General features: G+C 38.3%; 1 protein-coding gene across 5 annotated transcripts in view; it reads left to right on the plus strand.

Annotated features, from left to right (window-relative positions):
- BICD1 (BICD cargo adaptor 1) overlaps positions 1-19962 on the plus strand; it is a 167841-nt gene extending 147879 nt beyond the window's left edge. Inside the window, exons 9-10 of one of the 5 annotated variants that reach the window (XM_054281842.1) lie at positions 11515-11592; positions 17449-19962. In XM_054281842.1, the coding sequence (XP_054137817.1) occupies positions 11515-11592; positions 17449-17536 (166 nt within the window). In that variant the 3' untranslated portion in view covers positions 17537-19962. Of the gene's footprint in view, positions 1-11506; positions 11593-17448 lie in introns of all 5 variants that reach the window. The other 4 variants (XM_054281837.1, XM_054281838.1, XM_054281841.1 and 1 more) reach the window with 4 other exon arrangements.
- The last annotated feature ends 519 nt before the right edge of the window (positions 19963-20481 follow it).

Raw genomic sequence — 20481 nt, forward strand, 5'->3', positions numbered from 1 at the left:
AAGAGCCAAAATAGCTGCAGTTGGTGGCAGCACAAACAGGACAGGTTCCTCTGCCCCATGAGCCCCGTGCAGCAGCGAGCTGTGCCTGTGTTTCTCTTGCTCCTTCTGCTGGACTTGGTGCTTGGCACAAGAGGCTGCCCTTGCTTTGCTGCTGGATACCTGGAGAGGGAAAGATGATTTTGGCAGAGGAAGACCAGCTGAGCTGAAGACCTCTTGAGCAAGAGATTGTCACGCCCTGCTCCATTTCCACTTGAATGCCTTCGGCTTTAGATCAGCATACAGGTACCTCTGACACAAAGCTGAGACAGCACGACCTGATCTGGGCTTTCTAATTGAACTAATGGCTCTTAACTGCCCGCAGGGGCTAAAAATACCACTCGGTGCTTTTCCAAAGTATCGTGTTCCGTTTCTTCTAGGTAATGGCATGCATTTAACTTTGTTGTTAGTTTCTTCTTTGCTTCTGTTCTGCTGACATGTATTTTTACTTTCAAGTCTTTATTCTTTTGATAACAGCCAGTATATGTCCAGCACAATTCCAGCCCGCCTTTGGATTGTATTTGTTTTCTTAACTACATGAAAAAGTCAGGGCATATAGAAAGCCTAGTGCTAGGTTTGGCAGTGTGTAACACTGAAAAATGACCTTTCCTTTGCAGTTGTGTTCAAACTCCTAGAATATGAAGTCACTAGGTGCCTCTTAATATACCACAGTTCCAAATATGAAATATGGTTCTCTCAACATCTTCAAGGAAAGAGCAAAACTAAAAAGGTCTCCTGTAGTATCTGCCTTGACAGTACTCTTTTCTCTGTCAGATACTTTAGCCTGGCAGTTCCAAAAGTTGAATATAAAGTTCTGCTATTTTAGCTTAAATTTGAATCAAGATCCTTATGTAGAAGATGTACCTGAAGTGAAAGGTTTCCTCACAGATTATGAGAAGGACAGTTACCAATGGCTGCAGTTCTCACTCAGGGTCAACAACAAACCACCTGAGAATCTCCTTTGTTGGAGCGCTGTCCAACAAAATGTGGTGGATGCTTCTTTCCCTCATTGTTTATGCTTAGTATTTAAAATCCCACACAGGAAAACACTGTAAAAAGTAAAGTATTTCATATTTTGAAGAAATACAGATCATGAGATCGTAATGAGCAAACCTTCCTTTTAGAGAAATCTGTATGGTTGTATCCATTTTGTTTTATCACAATAGAAAAAGGAAAGTAGCAGCCTTAAATGTAACACATTTCCCTCAAATTCCAAGCCCAGATGAGGTCAGATATTTGGTTGACCCAAGCTAGGATAGACCCATGGATTCCAACAGAACTATGCTAGTTTTCTATGATCAAAATTGTGTATTTTTTGTAGTGCTTAGATTAATTGTTATTCATTGTTACAAACCATTTCATAAAATGGTTCTTCTAAAAACCTTTAGAAAAGCCCCAAAAAAGAACAAATCTGCAAAATTAGGTGGTTTTGTTGGGTCACTCATTTCTGAAAGCTCATTAAACCTGAAAGCACGCTTGCTTTTCAGCTGTCTTTCAAGAGTGATTTACAGCCTGGCATTTAATTCCCACAAGAAGAGACTGATGTGGAAGATAAAGACAGCACAAAGAATGCCACATAATAGTATAGCAACTGCTCAGGCACTGAGCTCACCACCTACCTTACATAATTAAGGGTATATAATAGTTGCTCTTGCTGAAAAAATAATCCAAGATTAATTTCTGATGTAGCTCTACACTTACAGCAAATCAAATATGAATCACAATTTGATACAAATAACTAGCTCTTGTTTGTTGGTTTGCATTCTTACCATAAAATGTAACTTCATTTGTAATACTCTATCCCCAAGGCAATTCCTAGAGTGTCACCAAGAACTAACTTACAGCATCTGTCGGTGGAAAGTATTTTTTAAAGCTAACAAGGAAAATGAAAATAAAAAAATCTCAATGACCCAAATGTTGAGGTCCTAGGAAGTCTTATAATAAAATCTTTAAGCTGGAGCTCAAGGGAAACTGCTGAAAAGTTGTCTTTGCTGCTTCCCTTTACACTGAGTGTGGTTTAAAATGTGAAGAATAGGTAAGAAACCTGGGAGTGCATTGATCTGTTTGATGTAGCACAAAAAATATTTAACACAACAAGGATCAGAGGGTCTTCTCTGATAGGGAATTAAGGGCTTTTGATTTGCCATGTGAGGTGTTGAGTAACCCCTCTTGGCTCAAGGGATGAGGAATACACTCTCCTGCTATTTTAAAATATTTGTTCTTTCTGGATTTTGAGCTTTTTTAAAGTACAGTGTTTTAGATTTGACTTTCCAAAGTATTCTATAAACGACCATTCTTTGTGTAATCAGAAGCTTATGTTCCTTCTGTATTTTTCTTTAAATAACCTTAAAGTGGAACTTGGCACGTGGGGCAAGATTGTTGGTTTTGTCCCTCCTTCTTGCTTTATCTTGTTTAAGTAGTGTGAAGAGATGGTGTGTTGTGAGTAGAAGCTCCCTTTCCCTCCCCATTTGGATGCAGGGATTGGGAAAATGAGCAGAGATTTTCAGGCTGACACCTCTCTGCAGAGGAGGCTGTTTGGAGAGGTGTGCCTGTGTAAAGTCAGGGAAATACATTTCTGATAGCAGGTTTGTGTCCTTTCCTTGTGTGATGAAAAGGGTTTACATTCATGGTCTTTAGCTGTGCACATTTTTTTGTTTGTTTAGGAGTCTTTTACCAAAACCAGTTTCAGCTTTGCTTTTGAGCTGAAGTACCAACGAAAGTGCCTCACAGATTTCTAAGCCTTGCTGCTGTAGGCATTGCTCCAATATCTCTACTTTGCTTTTTTATGCATGTCTCAATTTTGAAACAGCAGGACTGTCAGAAATTTGCACACAGAAAGCACAGCTTCTTTTATAAATGGTTGTGGAGGAAGTCCTTTGAGGAACACTGTCAGCTCAGAAATGAATTTTGCCAGGGGGGTGCTTTGTAGATCTGTGTGATCCTCAGGTCACACAGTGAGAAGTTTTAAATATTTCTTATTTCTTTTTTGGGAATGAATTTTGTAAACTGATGAAGAGGAAAATCAACATGGTTAGGATCTAGATACTCCTTTCTGTGCTGATTTTAAGTCAGGTAATTTTATACTGAGCTCTTAACAATGTGGATTTTTCTGTACATTAAGTGAAAGAGTTTATTCTTGAAAAGCAGGACAGGTGGTTAACCAAGCCACTACTATTATATTAAATATGCAGCCATATAATATTTAACTAGTCAGGCTGGTCTGTTCTGAATTGTTCTCTCAGGAAAGTTTGATTTCCTTCATCCAAGCTATCCAAAGCATGGAAGTTCTTCAGAATTATTATTTTTTTAAAGAACTCACAGCTTTATTCTGGTAACATGAATTTAGTCAGGGTACAAATTGCCCTTTGCTTTATTAGAGATCCATGGATGATTCTCCTAAGAAAGTATGTTGTATTTTTATCTGCTGGGAATGTACTTGTGTTGATGATGATCCTGTATCTGCAAGATGTCTCTGAGCTTGTGCAATCAGACATGCCACTGGCTATTGTGAGACTCATGCAATATTGGTTTAATCTGTCTCTGTTCTTCATGAAAAATGGATTTTATGTGTTTTTAGTAGATTTTTTAAAAAGTCACGTGTAAGGGGTTTTTTTTTAAACCTGAATATGATGCTCTTCATAAAAGGGATAATTCAATCATTATTTACTTCTTATCTGTGTTCACTTTTTTTGTTCTGCATTGTTCTATTTTCTGTGGGTTCTGTAAACATGCCATATTTGTGTCTGTGTGTGTTCATTGTTTGATGAGCAGTGTCAGTGCATATATACAGATCCATGTATATATCTTCCTGCTCTCAGGGCCATGTCCTGCATCTGATAATGCTCATTTAGCTCAGCTTAATGAGCAGTGCATATTTATGGCACTCCAAGCATGGTGTGTTGTCCCTGTGGAGGCCATTTTGAATTTGAGGAACAGTGTCCTTGCCAAGGACATTGGTTGGCTGTATCTGATGAAGAATTCAGCTGGCTAAATGTACTTTTACCTCTTGGTGCCACTGTGAACAGGACCTTTTCACTCTGTGCTTTTCCTCTCTTGCATTTAGCTTTCCAGTTGCCACTGATGAGACCAAACCCATACATTTCATGCTGATCAATATAATTTAGCTACTTCAATATGATTTAGCTATTATGGCATGAATTCACTGCAGTTCTACAAGTTTAGTTTATTTTTTATTTCTGTTTTTTCACTGTATAAAGAAAGCAATCCTGAAATAAAATCTGCTTTTCATAGAAGCCCTAATTTGTTTGATGAGACATTAAATAATAATAATAAAAAAAGACTGCAGTGAAATCCATGCCTTACTGCTGTATATTTTCATTAAAAGGTTATTGACATTTCTCTCTCTATCTAAGCTATGACATCATTGCTGGATGGAATGGTTTACATCAGCATCATTTGTTGAAGTTCTCCAGTGAAGTCTTATTTAGACTTCTGTTTGTTTGGTTTTTTTTATCTAGCTAAACAAGTACACAGATGACACATCAAATCTTTAAGGCATTTTACCACATATTTGTTGCTTTCTCTGAAAATTTTAGGTTTTGGAATCCAGTCCTATCAATTAACTAAAACAGAGATTGAAATATCCTTATAATGTTGATGACAAAAGTCATCCATCTCTGTCTTCTTTTATGACAAGGTTTGAAGTGGTTTCATGACTTGCTGAATTTTGCCATCAAATACACAGGAATATTCAATATTGTGCCTTTTGCCTCATAAATTAGGCAAAAGGGAAGTGGGTCTGTTTAAATGAGACATGCTGACATTTTAGCTCTGCAGTAGAGCAGTTCCTTAGGATGTTGTGGTGTTTGGAGGAAGCTCGCAGCAATTCTTTAAACCAGACTAGTGTCCTAGATTGTAAGTATCTCCCTGTCTGCATTTTTTAGAGGTGTACAAACCTTATAATTGTAACTTATGTTGTTTCTTCCAAAGCCTACTAAAGTTACTGTTCCCACTGACTCCAAACTTTGCATCAGGCCCTTCTTTGTCCATATAATAGTGCAAGTATTTTTGCTCTGGATGATTTTGTGACCTGAAAGGTATCCTTATGTTTCCATGGTAAACAACAAGATTGAAATGTGATGACCTATGTAATTTTAAGACCTTTCTTTTCCTCTTTTGAAATGTTTAAAATGTGTGTGTCTTTTAGTATTTCATGAATCATCAGACCTTTCTAAATGTGCTTTTTATGAACTGTATATGAAAGAAAGGAACTGAGGATATATTTTTCAGCTTATGCCATTTCCATTTCTGCTGTTTTACTAACCCATTATTTAGCTTCTCAGTAGATTTAATGAGGAATTATTTAAAGCATTCACAGAAACCATTTGAGAAATAACACAAGCACGTCGTGATATAGAAAGTGTGAAAAAGGCTACAGAGCTGACAAGGAACCTCTTAATGTTCTGAGCCTGTAACTGGAGACAAATGCATTTCGCTAATTTTGTTAACAACAATGAGCTATTATTTCTTTATTAAAAGCTATTCTTTATATGAGCTACAGGAAAAGGCAAGGCTGGGATATGGCTTTGTCATTATACTTTGAGCTAGCAGGCACATTACCACTGAAACAAGTGAACTGATGGGGAAACAGCTCTCTGGATTTTGGATAATTCAGGTCTAAAAAGGAAATACAGATCAAGTCAAGCAGAATAAGGAAATTGAGGGTAAAAGCACTCCATGTAGCATAGCTGCTGTGTAGATGAAAGAACTCACTAGGACATAGCCAAGGAACCTGACATGTTCTGGAAAGCCCCTGAATCAGTGACCTACTAAACCAGAGCTGTCTGTGCTGTGTGCCAGGCAGGGCCTGAAGTGGTTAGTGATGCTCCAGGAGTCTGCCTGAGGAAATCACCAAGATAGACAGCATTTCCCTAAAGAAAATAGCAGTTAAACTCCCTACCTGCTCTTACTCTTGAGAGTATTTAATAGCAAGCCTCTGATAGGTTAACTCTGCCTGACATTGTCCTGAAGTACTCAGAGGAGGAGCAGAAGGAGGGCCTGTGTCAGGAGCTTGTGATTGTAGAAACAGTGGGACATTTTGCAAGAAGAAGAAGATGAGCATGGGGAGATGACAGGAGATGAGGATTTTAGATGCATCCTACTGCATCTTAAGGCAATGTATAGATATTGATAGTTAATGGGAATTCAGCAGCCTGCTCACATCTCCTATTCTTCAAATAGTTTTTAAGAAGACTAAGAAATAAGTAGTGGGAGAATTAATTGTTGTTGCAACTTCTCCAATTAAAAGTAATCTAAGCTATTAGGTTTCCTGAATAGCAAGCTTAGGATGTGGGTTACCTGTGTACTTGCACTCTCAACACAGGAATTTCATAGTAGATTATCTTTACCATGAAGAAATCTGGAAAAGACACTTGGTTGACACATTTCTCTATCTCCAAGCAGTGATCCATTATTCAGTTTAATGGAACTGAGGTAGAATTGAGACAGTGGGAAATCACACATAATGTGGGTGCTGGAAAGTGTGCAGGAGCTAAGCAGCACCTGGTGAACTTGATTTGGCTGCCAGTGTGCAGCAGTGCCAGGGTGGGACTGGCGCTCATGGAGTGGTAGAATGGTCCTGCACAAGGGCCAGTCCTCCTGCTCTGCTCCTTTGGCTCACAGGACAAGCTGAGTCAATCCTGGCCTGAGCATGCTGGAGTTAGTTAGGCCAGCCAGGCTCCAGATGGAGCTGCTCCAGCAGAGCCCTCTACCTCCTGCAGAAACATGGAGCTGTGTCCAGTTTTCAGCTGACAGACTGATCTGCTGGGGCTGTGTGTAGGGCAGAGGGAACTGTTATTTACAGACTCAAACTGACCCTGGGAGCAGGAGAAGGGAGAGACTCTTCTAATCTTTGACCTGTGCCATTGTTTGTGGCTTTTTCTGAAGGTAAGTCACAGCTGTCCTCTCACCAGCTGTTCTTTGTGATAACTATTACCTCTTAAAGGTCTCTCTTATTCTTTGCGATAGCTATTGCCTCTTAAAGTTCCTCTTGGCCATGAGGAAGTTCAAAGTTCTCTTGGCATTCATTAGAAAAGCTGAAGATAAATTATAAGTGAAAACAGCTGTCAAATAATGGTATAAACTCATGTCCTTGTCACTCCTGTATATTAACAGTTTGAGGACTTTTCTCATCCTGTCAGATGGTACCTTGAAAGCATCTCTACAAATCTTAGCAAAGAGGGCAAGCATCTTAGTACCCTCTGCCCCATTCTTCTTGACATCTCACATTTGTCTTTTGGTTTGGAAATTTTCCTTGTTTCTCACCTTTGAGCAGAGAGGATTGATTTATTGTCTTTGTAGGTCTTGCTTTGTGATGTGACATGTTTTTACATCTGCACAACTAGAAGGCAGCTGATCTGTTCTTTGCCCAGTACTTTCAACTCATGCTATTACCCCTTCATTCTTTCCCATTAAATTGACATTTCAGGGATGAAAACAATTTGTGACCGTATTAGTGGAGACAGCTTCTCTTGGCAAGTAGATTTTCAATAACAGCTTCATAGACGTTATCAAATTCCTCAGACTTGGTGAAACAAGTTCAATTGACATTGGGTAGCCTAACACAAAGTCAGATAGGCTGAAAACTTTTACCTAGGAAAGAAAGAGTTTCTGTTGGCCTGAAGTGATCAATGGGATGCTAGGAAAGGTTTGTTTTAACAGACTAAAAAAGTTTCAGTCTCACATTTGGTCATAAACATTTATTGACAGATTTTCATTTATCAAGAACAGATTTTTCCCAATGTTTTCATATGAGAAATGCAAAATATGTAACAGTACCTGTTGATTGGTTTGCTGTTTGGCTCTCAATTTTGCCCTTTCAGATAAAAGAGGAAAAAAATTTCATTGATAAACTGAACAAACTGCAGTTACAAGTCTTTTTTGCTTATCTTGGGATTCTGAGTAGTCTTGCTGTTTGAGAGCACTGTAGAGATTAGGAATTTACTGAGAGTCAAAAAGTGCTGAAATGTTCATTGCAGTGTGCTGGGTCCTGAGCAGGTGGGACTGGAAATGCTTGCATGTAGATTTTTCACTGAGGACATTGCTGATGTCAACAGAAGGCAAACCCATCTCAGACACAAATAACCCAATAAAGCAGACCTGTGTTGGTTAGAGTCACCCAGTTCACAGACTGGAGGGCAGAGCACATCTTGTGACACCAGGGAAATGTGTTGTTTTTGTGGCTGAGCCAAAGGGAAGCACAGGAAAATATTCTATTCTTGGTGAGGTTTGCTCTCAGCAGATAATTTATAGCAGCACATTCAGTGCTCATGTGAGCAGATGTAGTTTCTCTGAGCCTGGTGGTTTTTTTAAAATGCTCTTACATCAGGAACTGATTAGCCTAATTAGGACTGGGCATTAGGTTCCAAAGGAAAATCAGCAGTGGCTAATCTGTGAGAGGGGAAATCTCTGAGCCCTTTACATCATCTTTGTGCAAGTGGCTAAAATGTCAGGAACTGAAAAATTGGAACAGGACTGACATATAGCACAAGTCAAAGCTCACATTTCCAATAGAGCCAGTGGTAGGTATTGCTGGATAGTGTCACAAGTCCTGCTAAATTCAATGAAAACTGGCATGTGAATTTCTGTATACAACAGCTGCTCTTTGCCATCTCTGGTTGAAATGAGCACTAAAATTAATTTCTTTGTTATAGGTTCATGGAATTGTAAAATTGAGATCAGCCAACTATTTCCTGCCCCAAAGTGGTTTATTTCCTAACAGCAAGTGAAGATGATGGGGAAATAAGATAGTCTGTATTTAACAGCTTTATTGATGATTTCCTTGGAGTGTCAGAAGACACAGCAAAGAGTATAATCTGTGTTTGTACCCCAAGTACATTCTACATCAATGACAGACTGTCCTTTCACTCTGTAGCTTGACTGACAGGCCCTGATATTTGAAAAGTACAAGTAACAGAGTTCTTCCAATGTGATTTAAAAATACATTTTTGCTTTTTTTCAGTAAAAACGAACATGTCTTTCTTACCTTGTCTTTATGGCATGTGACATTAGAATTAGTCAAGACTTTTTTGAGAGTTTTAACCTTCAGAGTATTTCAGAAAGAAACAAACATTTCCTTAATACAGGCAGGAATTCCTTAGTAGAAAGAAGTCATTTTATGATTGTCATGACATTAGAGAAGGGTGTTATAAATCCTCCAAAATACTTAAAAGGATTAAATATAGAAGGAATAAAGTTAGCTCTCGCACAGCTCCTTGGACATAAGTAGATAAGAAGCTCCTTTGAATTTGAAATGTGTCTATGTAAGCCATATGCATTCTGCTTAGCTCTTTCCTAGCATAATCCTCAGAAACTTCACTCCTGGAGGATGTGGGAGGACAATTCAGTCATCTTAAGACATGTGGATCACTAGATCTGGTCCTGATGTGAACGTGAGCCAGACTGCAAGAGCTTTGCTGACACCAGCTAGAAAAGTGTTTCACACAAAGTCAAGGGAGTATGCTCACTGAAATATTATTATCCAGCTTGCATAATCCTCCCAGAACCTGGCTCACTATTCAAGCATTCTGCCAAATGCAGCAGATCAAGATGCATCATAAAATATTTGCACCATGTTTGAGATACTAGAACAGGATCATAAATCAGGCATTTTTGTTGTTCTGGGAAAGCCTGTCAGAACAATTTCTTCTGTATTAGTGAAACCTTTCTGCACCTTTTCATCACACAGCATTCTATTCTGTATTTCTTTCCTCACTGATGACCTTGTATACCCTGTCAGGCATGACTTTACTTTGGACTTCTGCAAACTGTTTTATTTAGAATAAAGCATTAATTTTTTTGGCCATCATTTTCTGTCTGGAGATAGCCTGATCTGTCTGTTTCTCAGACACCTCTTATTTTAATTGAGCTTTGTGCTGAAATGACAAATGACAAATTCATGACTCAAATACATCGCTAACTCTTGCACTCCTCTGCTAAAAGATGCAGTGAGGACTATAGTGACAGTTTTGGTAAATAAGAGTGCCAGAGTATTCTTTCTTACTCCATTTCTGGTGCCAGCACAAACTCTGCAGTTATTTTTCTAGAAAATAGCTCCAAACTCTTCTTCTCTGTGCTGAAGCAGGAAGAAACCAGTGATTTGGGTACACTTGCTTCTTACCCACTGGAGGTCAGCACAGATCTTCATAGGAGCTAGGGAGAGGCCCCGTGGGCTGGTATGGAAGGGAAATGTTATAACAGTGGATATGATGCTCAGTGTGCTATGAAGATGTGTTGCTCTGCAGCACCTGATGTCAACTCAACACTCTTGACAGCAAATTACTTATGTGTTCTTCCATTGATTGAGGCAAAGAATAGAAAGGAGTTTTGAAACACATCTACATTGTAAAGAGAAATGAATATTGGCACTGAGCTTTAAGTGGCAACCCACTGAAAAAAAAAATCAAATTCTTTCCAGGTATGTGGAGTTCCCTTTTCTTAAGGTTTAGGGGAAAATAACCCTGTTCCTTCAAACAGGTTGAGAATCAGGTTGAAGCAGGCAGGAAGGATGATAGGTCTGCAAGTCGTACTGGAAACAAAAAATAATCTCCAGTAATTTTTCATAGGCTCAGAATTTCACCTATAGATTCTGATGTTTGAAAAGATCCTGATGTGTGACAATCTGAATCACACAGTCAGTGGAATGAAAGGCCAGAATGATGCTGCAGGGAAAAAGAGCAAATCTTGAGATCTGGAAATCTCAGTAAACACTACTGACTTAGAAAGCAGGGTTGCCTTGTTCAACTACTTCCATGAAGCCCCACAAGTATTTTCCAGTCTAAAGCTGTCTTCATATTTTGAATGTCACAGGAAAGCATAGCAATGAAGGATTATTTTACTGTTGTTTAATAAATAAGGAACCATAATGCAGCTTTACAAGTGATTAATGTGGAAACTTCTTTGACAGGGAATTGATAAAATAATTGAGACAAAGCAGTGAAACTGACTTTATCAAGTTCTCCCTTTTTCCTACCAAAAATCCCAACCTCACAAGCATTGTTCAGAAATTGAAAAGACTTTCTTACAGCTCTTTCTTGTGTGTTGTAATGAGATGACATAATTGTTTTTATATGGATGTTAGTTTTTTGGATAAATTTTGAGTAGCTTTATTGACGCTTTTCATGTTAGATGTGAGCAAAACAAGATGATGAGCAGTAGAATGAGAAGTACAAGGTTTAAACCCAGATCCTGAATACAGCCCATTACTGCTGTCTGCTTAAACAAAAATTTGTCAGTGCTAAGGGAAAACAAACAAAAATGTTTCCAGTGCTCCTTCTGAAAAGGAGAAAAATGCAACAGCCAATGTCACTGCTATCAGAAAAAAGGTGTTTCTGTCAGATAAGGCACCAAGAGCGCATTCCTCACTAAATCTCTCCCTGAGATGCCTAGCCTGTGTAGTGCTGTTACTAACCCTTGCTCTGTAATCTCTCTGTATATATGTCTAATTTATCAGTTTCTTGTAGATTGTCAGCAGCCTGCTGCCTCCATACCGCCACACGGCTCACAACTAGCCAGGGGGCCAGATTGCCAGACTGTCAGGTAAACTCCACTAACTCTCCTCTCTTTGCACAGAGCTGCATGCATGCCTGCCACCCCCCTCCTCCTCCTCCTCCTCCTCCTCAGACAAAAGCTCTTCACTTTGTCTCTAACAGCAAACCTTTAACAGCTTGAGGAACAGTGGTAATTTCTGCAGTGACAGCACCAACATGAGTCACAGCATTCGTGCACTTGCTTCCCTGTAAAAATATGGAAAAAATGCCAAGCTGGATCTTGCAGCCCTCATTTGATATTTTGATGCAGTTTCTCGATGAATCCAAAGTAGTAATGAATTTATTTTGTTGCTAGAAAGATTTACTTAAATGGGCGACTTTTAATTTCAGACTTCTCTTTTGTAAGGTGGGATTTCAAAGGCATTTGTGAGATTTTAGCAGACACTTCTAAGTTCTCCCTGACTTGGAAACCCAGACCTAAGGCAATCACTTTTTAATCTTATTTTTAAAAATAAACTTCTGGTGTCCTTGTTCATAGGTGGTGCAAAGGCCACATCATGCTTCTGGGATGGCTGGGTTAATCAAGGCACAACCCCAAACCTAAGCAAAGCAGAAGGACATTATAATGATTTTATCTGTTCATGGCACATTCTGTGCTAGTATTCACTTATGTCTCTGCACTCATTTGAAATAGTTTACATTGTTTTTAGGCCTTTGCCTGAACTGCAGTGACCAAGTTAGTGCCTCTCTTTTATTGCCTACAAAGTGGAAGTACTGTTATCTTCTTTACTATGTAAGAGCAATATGAAAATTTTACTGAGAAGTTGGTGTAAACTCATTATAACTGGAAAGAATAATTTACTGATTTGCAGTTTGGAGTTCTACAGCTCACTGAAAAAAATTACAAGTTACATTTAAAATCCGTAATATGCCAGTAAAGTGATGCTGCTGTATTTTAGATGTTAGAGCAATTTGAGATTAGCAATAGGTGCTTTTGTACACATGGAAGGTTAACATCAACAATTTTAACCCTATTTAATTTAATTAAAGTTCCTTCCAGAGCTACTCTCCTAGTGATGAATATGCTCAAATACCATCCCTCTCTACATGGAAATCAAGAATTCCTTCTGTAATTTCAAATTATCTTCTCAAAAATCTGCAAACATTACCTTGTTCTGATAATTTAAAATATGGTTAATATTTGAAAAACTTCAGATCAGTCATCTTACAAACAGCACACACCTTACACACTTTGCTGAAAAACTGACTTTCAGGTGACTATTTTTTTTTTACCACTAGATTTGTACTTGTCTGGTGAAGTCAAAACAACACTGATTTTGATAGATTCACAAAAACATTGATTTTGATAGATTCACACTGCTGCCTTGCTTGCCTCTGCCACATTACCTGCCCAGCTCTGTAAAGCAGTGAAGCATAACAACAGATTTAATGCAAGTCAGCATGATGACATAAATTGAGTTGTTTATATAAAGTAATTGGAATCTGGAATAAAATTTGAGGGCATTTAAGGACCAATTAGACTTACTGAGGTTTGGATTTTCTAAATGCAGCAGAAAAGGAAGCCAGGAGCTTGTCCCACCATTCCTTGTCCTCTGACTGTCCTTGAAGTCACCCATTTTGAGAGAAAGCTGTGCTTGTTTTTTAAAGTCTCCAACACAATTCTTGCAATATAATGTGACCTCTGAGTGGCATTTCAGCCAGGACTAAACAAGAGCTGGTTAAAGCTTGTGCTTCACACAGATGTTTTCCACATCCTGCAATGTCTAATGGTGTTCAAACCAGTTAATGCACCTGACCATAGCACAGGGAGATGCACAGAGAGCTTTCCCTCCTTCATTAGCTATACTGTGGTTTTTAACTGGAACTTTATAACTCTGGCATCTTTAGTAATTGTAATTCCAGCACACAGGCTTTGGTAAATCTCACTAGATAAGCAAGGCAGTTTCAAGCCAAATGAGACTCCAGGGCAGATCTAGTCAATTAATTTTAGCTTTACATTGGTCTTTTTGCTTGAATCTGCATGTTTCAATTGAAACTTGATTGGAGGATCTGTGAGAACTTTTCTTAAGAGATTTTTTTAAATTAAATTGATGCAGCAGTGCCCAAAAGTCTCACTCTGCCTTCCATGCATCACCTCAGTTTCTAGGTCTGGGGATGTGGGGCAAGCACCCAAATCCAGGCCTGCCATGACAATTACTGGGTGCTGTTCCCCCTTCTCAGCACCTGTAACTACCTGTCTGATGGACTGTATTGGACAAGACTAAAATATTGTCATTTTCCAATAATAAAAAGAGCATGCCCATGTTTGGATTGTATTCAGGTTTCTGTTGAATGCACTGAAGACCTCATTTTCATTATCAGAGGCCAAAACTCTTGGCCCAAATTATCTATTAATAAAAAAAACAAACCACAGCTCCCCAGTACCTCAAATGAAATTAATATTGCCTTTTAATATGAAATAATGCTTTTATTTATATATAATAAACATTAATATAGTTATATTATTACTATAATATATTATAAATAAATATTAAAATAATTCTTATATTAATTATCTAAAGTAAGAAATAAATTTTTTAAAGAGTAAAATATGTGACTTAACACATGCAAAATTTCTGCATTCTGAAAATATCATTGGTCTGTTTCTATTTTCCTTTGCTGATTTGTTACAGTTACAATCAATGCCAGACAATGTTGCATGTGAATGGCATCTCTAAGCCAGAGCAGAGCACTTACAAACACTGAAGGGCTTTGCACATCATTTTCCAGTTAATTTTAGAAATACATGATTAGTATTTGGAGTGCCAGGGAAATAAAATAAAGGAGCTGCATAAAGCCAGACAATAATACTAACACAAAAATAATTCAGACTTTATTCATCAATTGAATGAATACATCTCCAAATAATACCAGCATTTAAAGAGATGTTCAAAAAAAGTCTGTAAAAACCAGATGTTTTTAAAACTACACATACCCCATTGGGTTAATGTAACAATATTCTTCCTTATTCTCTGTTTATAGTCAAAAACTCAAGTTCTTCCATGTCTCTGTCTTGCTTTGTGTTATTAATCTGCCCTGCCATCCTCTGCTGTCTGTGACTGCCGGTGTGTCTGATAGCTCAGCTCCAGGACCTGCTGCCACCAGCACCTCTACTGCCATAAAAAGCACATTGAATACCATGTGTCACTTGCTGATTCTCATGTATTTTTAGTTTATGTACTGCTACAGCAAATCTGCATTAATGAACTGGATGAATTGTGTTTCTGAAGAGAGGAAGGTATAACAGCAGAGTTTTAGAAAAAGATTGAATCTATTTGAGCTGCAGGTGATGTGGTTATGTATGCTGCTATAAAGGTGCCTGCTAGCCTTGACATTTTTTTTCTCTTCCTAGTGCCCTTAATATTTATTATTGATTGAAAAGCGAGACAAACTTTTCTATTTCTTCTGTGCACAAAGTGTGCTTGTATTTCAAAGTAAGAAGCAATGCAGAATTACCAGGAAAAGAAAATTAATATAACTCCAAGCACAGTGCTTAGAATTGCTAATCTGAGCATAGCCTGGGATAGTCTGTAGTACAGCTTTTACACTCATGGCTGGCTTTGTACTGAAGGTCATGCCATAAAGTTATTATGGTTATTTTTATTTGTGTAGAGGAGAATCTTGTGTGTCTCAAGGAGGTTCTTTCAGGCCACTGATGCTGTACATAACTAGTTGCAGCTACAGCCATTTCCTCACCAGTCCTCTCCCTCAGAGCATGAGCATCTTTTGTTGCTTATTTTAAAGTTAGGAAGGAAGCCCCAAAAGGCAAACACATCTCTGCTAACGAGCAAGGAATGTGTGTGCTGAGTTTCTGTTCCTCTCTGGCAATTACAGGAGTCCTGTTTAAAAAGAAACAAGGCAGCAAGGGCGAAGAGTAAGCCAGTCTTTGTAGGGTTGTGTAATCACCTCCTTGTTTGTCCTCCCCAAATGGGATGTTAAGATTCTAATTCAGTTTTCTGTCTCTGAAGGAATTAAGACTAGTGCTTATTCTAAGCCTATCTTGAAAACTTAGGAGATGCTGAAGCCAGGCTGTGGATGAGTGGATAAGTTTGAGAGTAAATACAGAGCTTTTGGGTCAATCTGCAGTCACTTCTGACACAGTCATTGGTGTGGAGCAGATAAAGATCTTAATGAGATCTCTCTGTGGATGCTGTATCTGCATCTGCATGTGGCAGAATATGCCAAAAGGATAGGATGGATATAGCCAGGGAAACAATTACTTCTTCTACATAGCCCATAACACTTCACACTTTGGGACTGAACTGTTAGACAGCTGAGCATAAAACAAAGCTTGTGAGATCCTGAGCTTCTATAACCCTCTAACCCTCTCTCACCCCCCATTTTCCTATCAGGAAACTCATCTTCAGGAGCATTACTGGGAAACAGGATCTAACTTAAAACATGCAATTTTATGATCTTCAAAAAGCCAGAGGTGCAAGGACTGTAGCTCCTGTAGAATTGTGTATTTGGGGTTAAAGCCTCTCAGATTTTCTGATTTGAAAATGTGGACATTGCCATCAAGTTACTTAACGGTGGTGGTGCACACTTCTTTCTTTCTTCAGTCAAACACAATGTCATCTCTTTGTTTCCTTAAGTAAATGCTGTGTGTGGAAACCAAAGACATTTTCAGTACTGCTGGCATTTCCAGTAGCATTTTTCCAAACACCTCTGGCATTTCAAATTGATTCATTTCCAGCAACAGGCTAATTGCATTCCTTCAGCCAGAACTCCAATAGTCTGTGCTACAGAGATAATATGTAAAAGCGCAGTTTCTAAAGGAGGAAAACAGAGAAGGCAAATTCTCTTGAAGACAGAGACATAAATTATGATGGTGCTTTATCATACATCACAGTGCTGAGCTTGGAATAACTTCAACACTGTAGAACATTTTAAGCATTAGGGGGAAAAAGTCTTCCCAGACCTATTAAAGAGCTGGGGGTTTTGGTATTTTTCTCCTTTTTTTTCCCTTTTCCTTCTCTTTATAAATGAATTTTTTTTGCATTTTGTTTTGGTATCTTGTTTTTCTACAGCTCTGCACCAAGAAGTGGGGTGTGTTTGTGTTAGCTGCCCCTTTTCTTTGCTGCTACTCCAGCCGCTGTAAGCTGGTTCAGACCTCTCTGCACTATGCCAGTGCCAGTGAGTGCTATAAATGCACTCTAGACAGGTGAAGTAACAGGTGAATGCTGTTATCAGACAAGTTGTACACGAACAACAGTCAAATGACAGGAATATATGACAGAATGAAAAGGATTTGAGCAGTACAAAAGCCCGAAGTTAACAAAAGATAAGAAATCCCCACACTTCGGGAGTGTAAATTACATAACGTGTAATGGTTAAGGGGCCTGATGAAGAAGGCTACACTGTATTTGTACAAATGAACAAGTAAATAGGTCAAATTCAGGAGGCATTACATTTTCACAGAGCTATGAAACCTGATTTCCAGCCTGGCACTGTCCTTCATTTCAAAAAGTGAATCAGCTGCATATAGAAAATCTTCAATACTCACGTAAAGATGGCACCTGCATCTTGTCCTTCAGATTTGCTCTCCCATTTCACAGATGCATTTTTTTCTCCGCACAGTCTTTGTCATCCCAGCATGCAAACAGCAATTGTGTTCAGGAATTGTGAAGTGGGATATCTGGTCCACCTCACAAAAGCATCCAGGTCTCACTGACTTGCTGTGCACTGAGAGTTTTCTGTATGTATACTGTATGTCTGAGGATATGGATTTAGAGATGAGGCTTCACCCCCTTTAAAGTTCATTTCCAGCCCTGTACTATTTACATGCTTGTAAAATTTTGCCTTGTATTTTAAGCACTTTTTCTCTTTTCTTTTTAATTTTCAGTCCTAATGCTCTTCCAGAAGAGCAGCCACATTCCAGCTCTCAGTGTGCCCCTCTCAACTGTCTCTCTAAGCCTCCTCCTTACCCCTAATCTTCATATGCAACGTAAGAGAGAATGCAAACAGAGTGGAGCTCATGCAACAAAGGTTGGGGCTGTTCCCAGCAAGTGGGTGGACAATCCTGCCTTGTTGCTGCATTGGCAAGTCTGGATTCATATCCCCTGCTCTGGCAACTGAGGGAAGGTTGAGAAGAAGAACACAAAGCACAGAGCCCAACCTATCAAGAAGACTTTTTATGGTTCCTCTGATTGTACTCAAACTGTGCTATCACAACTGAAGTGTAGTGAAATTTAACATCTCAACAAAAAAAATGTTCCTCCCAGCTGCTTGGCTTTACCTCTGAAATGATGAGAGACTTAAGCCAATGTTAAAAAAATATGTTACAAAAATCCTACCCTCACATCCTCTAAGTTCAGCCATAGGAACCAGTTCAAATTTCTTTTTGTCTTCAAGGGTGTGATATTTATTTCTTACTTTATTTGCACCAGAATTTTGTGTTTATAAAATACAGTCCTTTTTTTTTTTTGGTGAGAGTTGTATTTAACTAATTTTATTTTTTAAATCCAAGCAGAAATAGCTTCAGTGAAGAATGACTGTGTTAATATTAAAAAAAGGCTTGTTGCATTGGCCAGCATATGGCAAATTTTTATTGCACAAAAATGTTGGAAATGGGTTGAATTGGAATGTTAACAATGACTGTATATTTTGCTGCTGCACTGATATTGTTTATGCACTTGTTTTTTTTAATTCCTATTACACTAGCTTCTGGTTTTGTTCTAGCTCTTCACTGAAAGATAATTATTAAGCCTAAGAAGGAGATGAAAGGATAATGTACTGATTTGTTTTCAGTTGTTTGCTTGCATTGTAATGCTTCTCGCATCATGAATTGGTGCTGTTTTTTGGGATTATTTTCTATTTGGTATCTGAGAAAGAAAATCTAAAATAAGTAAAATGCTGTGTGCTAATTGAGAACATTCTTTCCTCCCACTCCCATATTCAGGATCCTAGCTCGAGGCCTTACCAGGAAAGGCTAGTTTGAGTGGGGAAGTCGTGTGCATTTTGTGTGAAGTATTCTCTGGAGAAAGAGCTCATGCAGGTAGGGTTGATGGTGTGGATCAAAGTCAGCAGGACTTTACTGTAGTGCATTTTTTCCTTGCCAAAAATCAACAGACACAGAACCTTAGCTCATGTCAGTTTATGACAAATACTCAGGTGATCAACACTACGCAGACTCTATCGCAACAGTGCACAGTGTTCCTAGTTAAAGATTCTTTCCTGCAAAAGCTGAGTAAGCCTGGTTTTTTTTCTTAAAAGCAGTGAGTTTCAGAACAAAATCAAGGATAGAAGAATTTATTTTGCACAGTACTTGGCAGCAAGGGAAGTGGCTAAACAGAGGGCTCAGCATCTGTGGGTTTCCCATCCGGTCATCAGCTGGAGAAACAAGTCTGCAGTGCTGCCTACTTGTTGGTAACTAGCAGGCTCCTTGTTTTGTTAGGTGGCCTTAATTTATTTACAGAAGAGAGGCTTGGATATTTCCACATGTCTTTATTCCTTCTCTGCAGCACATGTTTGACCGACAAGTGGGAAACACAGTACAGCCTAAGGTACGGGGCAGCTGGGGAAAAATAATTTGCTGCAGGTGTGGCTGGAACAATTCTTTCAAATTCTGCCTGAATCTGAGAAAATGAAGTCAGATTTTTTAGTAACAGTGCTTACCAAATGTTACAATACAGAAAACATCAGCAGAGGAAAGAATCGGTGACCACTCAGTGTGCCTAACAAATCATTATTACCATAGTACCAAGAACAAAGGTGCTGTAAATAGAAATATTTTATGTCATCAACAACGTCTGTCGTGTAACCTTGGCAAAGCAGCTGAGCTGTAGTAACAAAACACTCAGAGAAAATAGGAACAAACTGATACCCAGTCCTGATCAGATCAAACAGATAACACTTGGCAGTGTTGTGACTTTGGTTTCCATGGGGTTCACGTGATTCTTCTCATATACCTTTACATCACTATTCAGTATCATAATTAAACTGCCTGTTGTCTTGTCATAGAAAGGTCAAGTGAAACTTGTTCAGCTCCATCATGGTGTCTGACACTGAGTTTAGCTGCTATTTTGATTTTTTAAAAAAATCCCCACAGTGTTTTGTCTGAGGCAAATTCAGCTTTCAAAAAGCATCTCCAGATTCCTGACCTCGTCTGACTGGTGTAAGAATATCTGTGTCCAACAAAGACAGCTACTGTATATTGTTAATAGGAGAAGGAGTTTGCATAGCACTTTGAATGCAGTTACCACTGACTGCACTTGGAATAGTTTTTCCTATTTTCTTATCCAAATCAAAGGCATTTTCCTAAACTTTAGTTAAGCAGTAGTTCAGTGAAATACGTTTCCTTTCTATATAGATACAACTTTATTGGGGAAAAAAAAGTATCAAAAAAGTTTAGAAACATAAACATACGCATGTCCATGTGGATCAAGAGTTATGAAAGAACATCCAGTGGTATAGAAGTTGTGGCCCTGTTTTATAGAAATAAATGTTTTTATTCTCTTAAGTTTTAAATTTTTAATTCCTAAGTTTTCAATTTGCATTTTTTATATGTAATAAAATGTAATTGTTGGAAATGTGAGAGAACTAGAAACAAATCAACTTTGATGTACAAATGGTTGTAGTTATTGCATTGTAAGTTACAAAACTCTGTAGGTCCCTGGGACAACTTTTGTCAGTTAACCAGTATAAAATAAAATAAAATAAAATACATACCTTGAACTTAAGATGAAAACCTCTTCTTTGTTATATATTGATTGATAATATAAAACTTTGAGATTTTGTGGGGAATATTTACATGCAGACAAAACCAGAAACAAAAGCCTGGGGTTTTTTAAGGGTTGCAAAATTTTGCCCATTTAAAATTAGTTTACATCGTGTTGATATCTATTCTGATTTTTAAGGATTAAGAAAAAATTATAGA

This window comes from Melozone crissalis, unplaced genomic scaffold (assembly GCF_028551555.1).
Source record: "Melozone crissalis strain CALT ecotype California unplaced genomic scaffold, PUWL_Pcris_2 ptg000033l_1, whole genome shotgun sequence".
Lineage (NCBI taxonomy): Eukaryota > Metazoa > Chordata > Aves > Passeriformes > Passerellidae > Melozone > Melozone crissalis.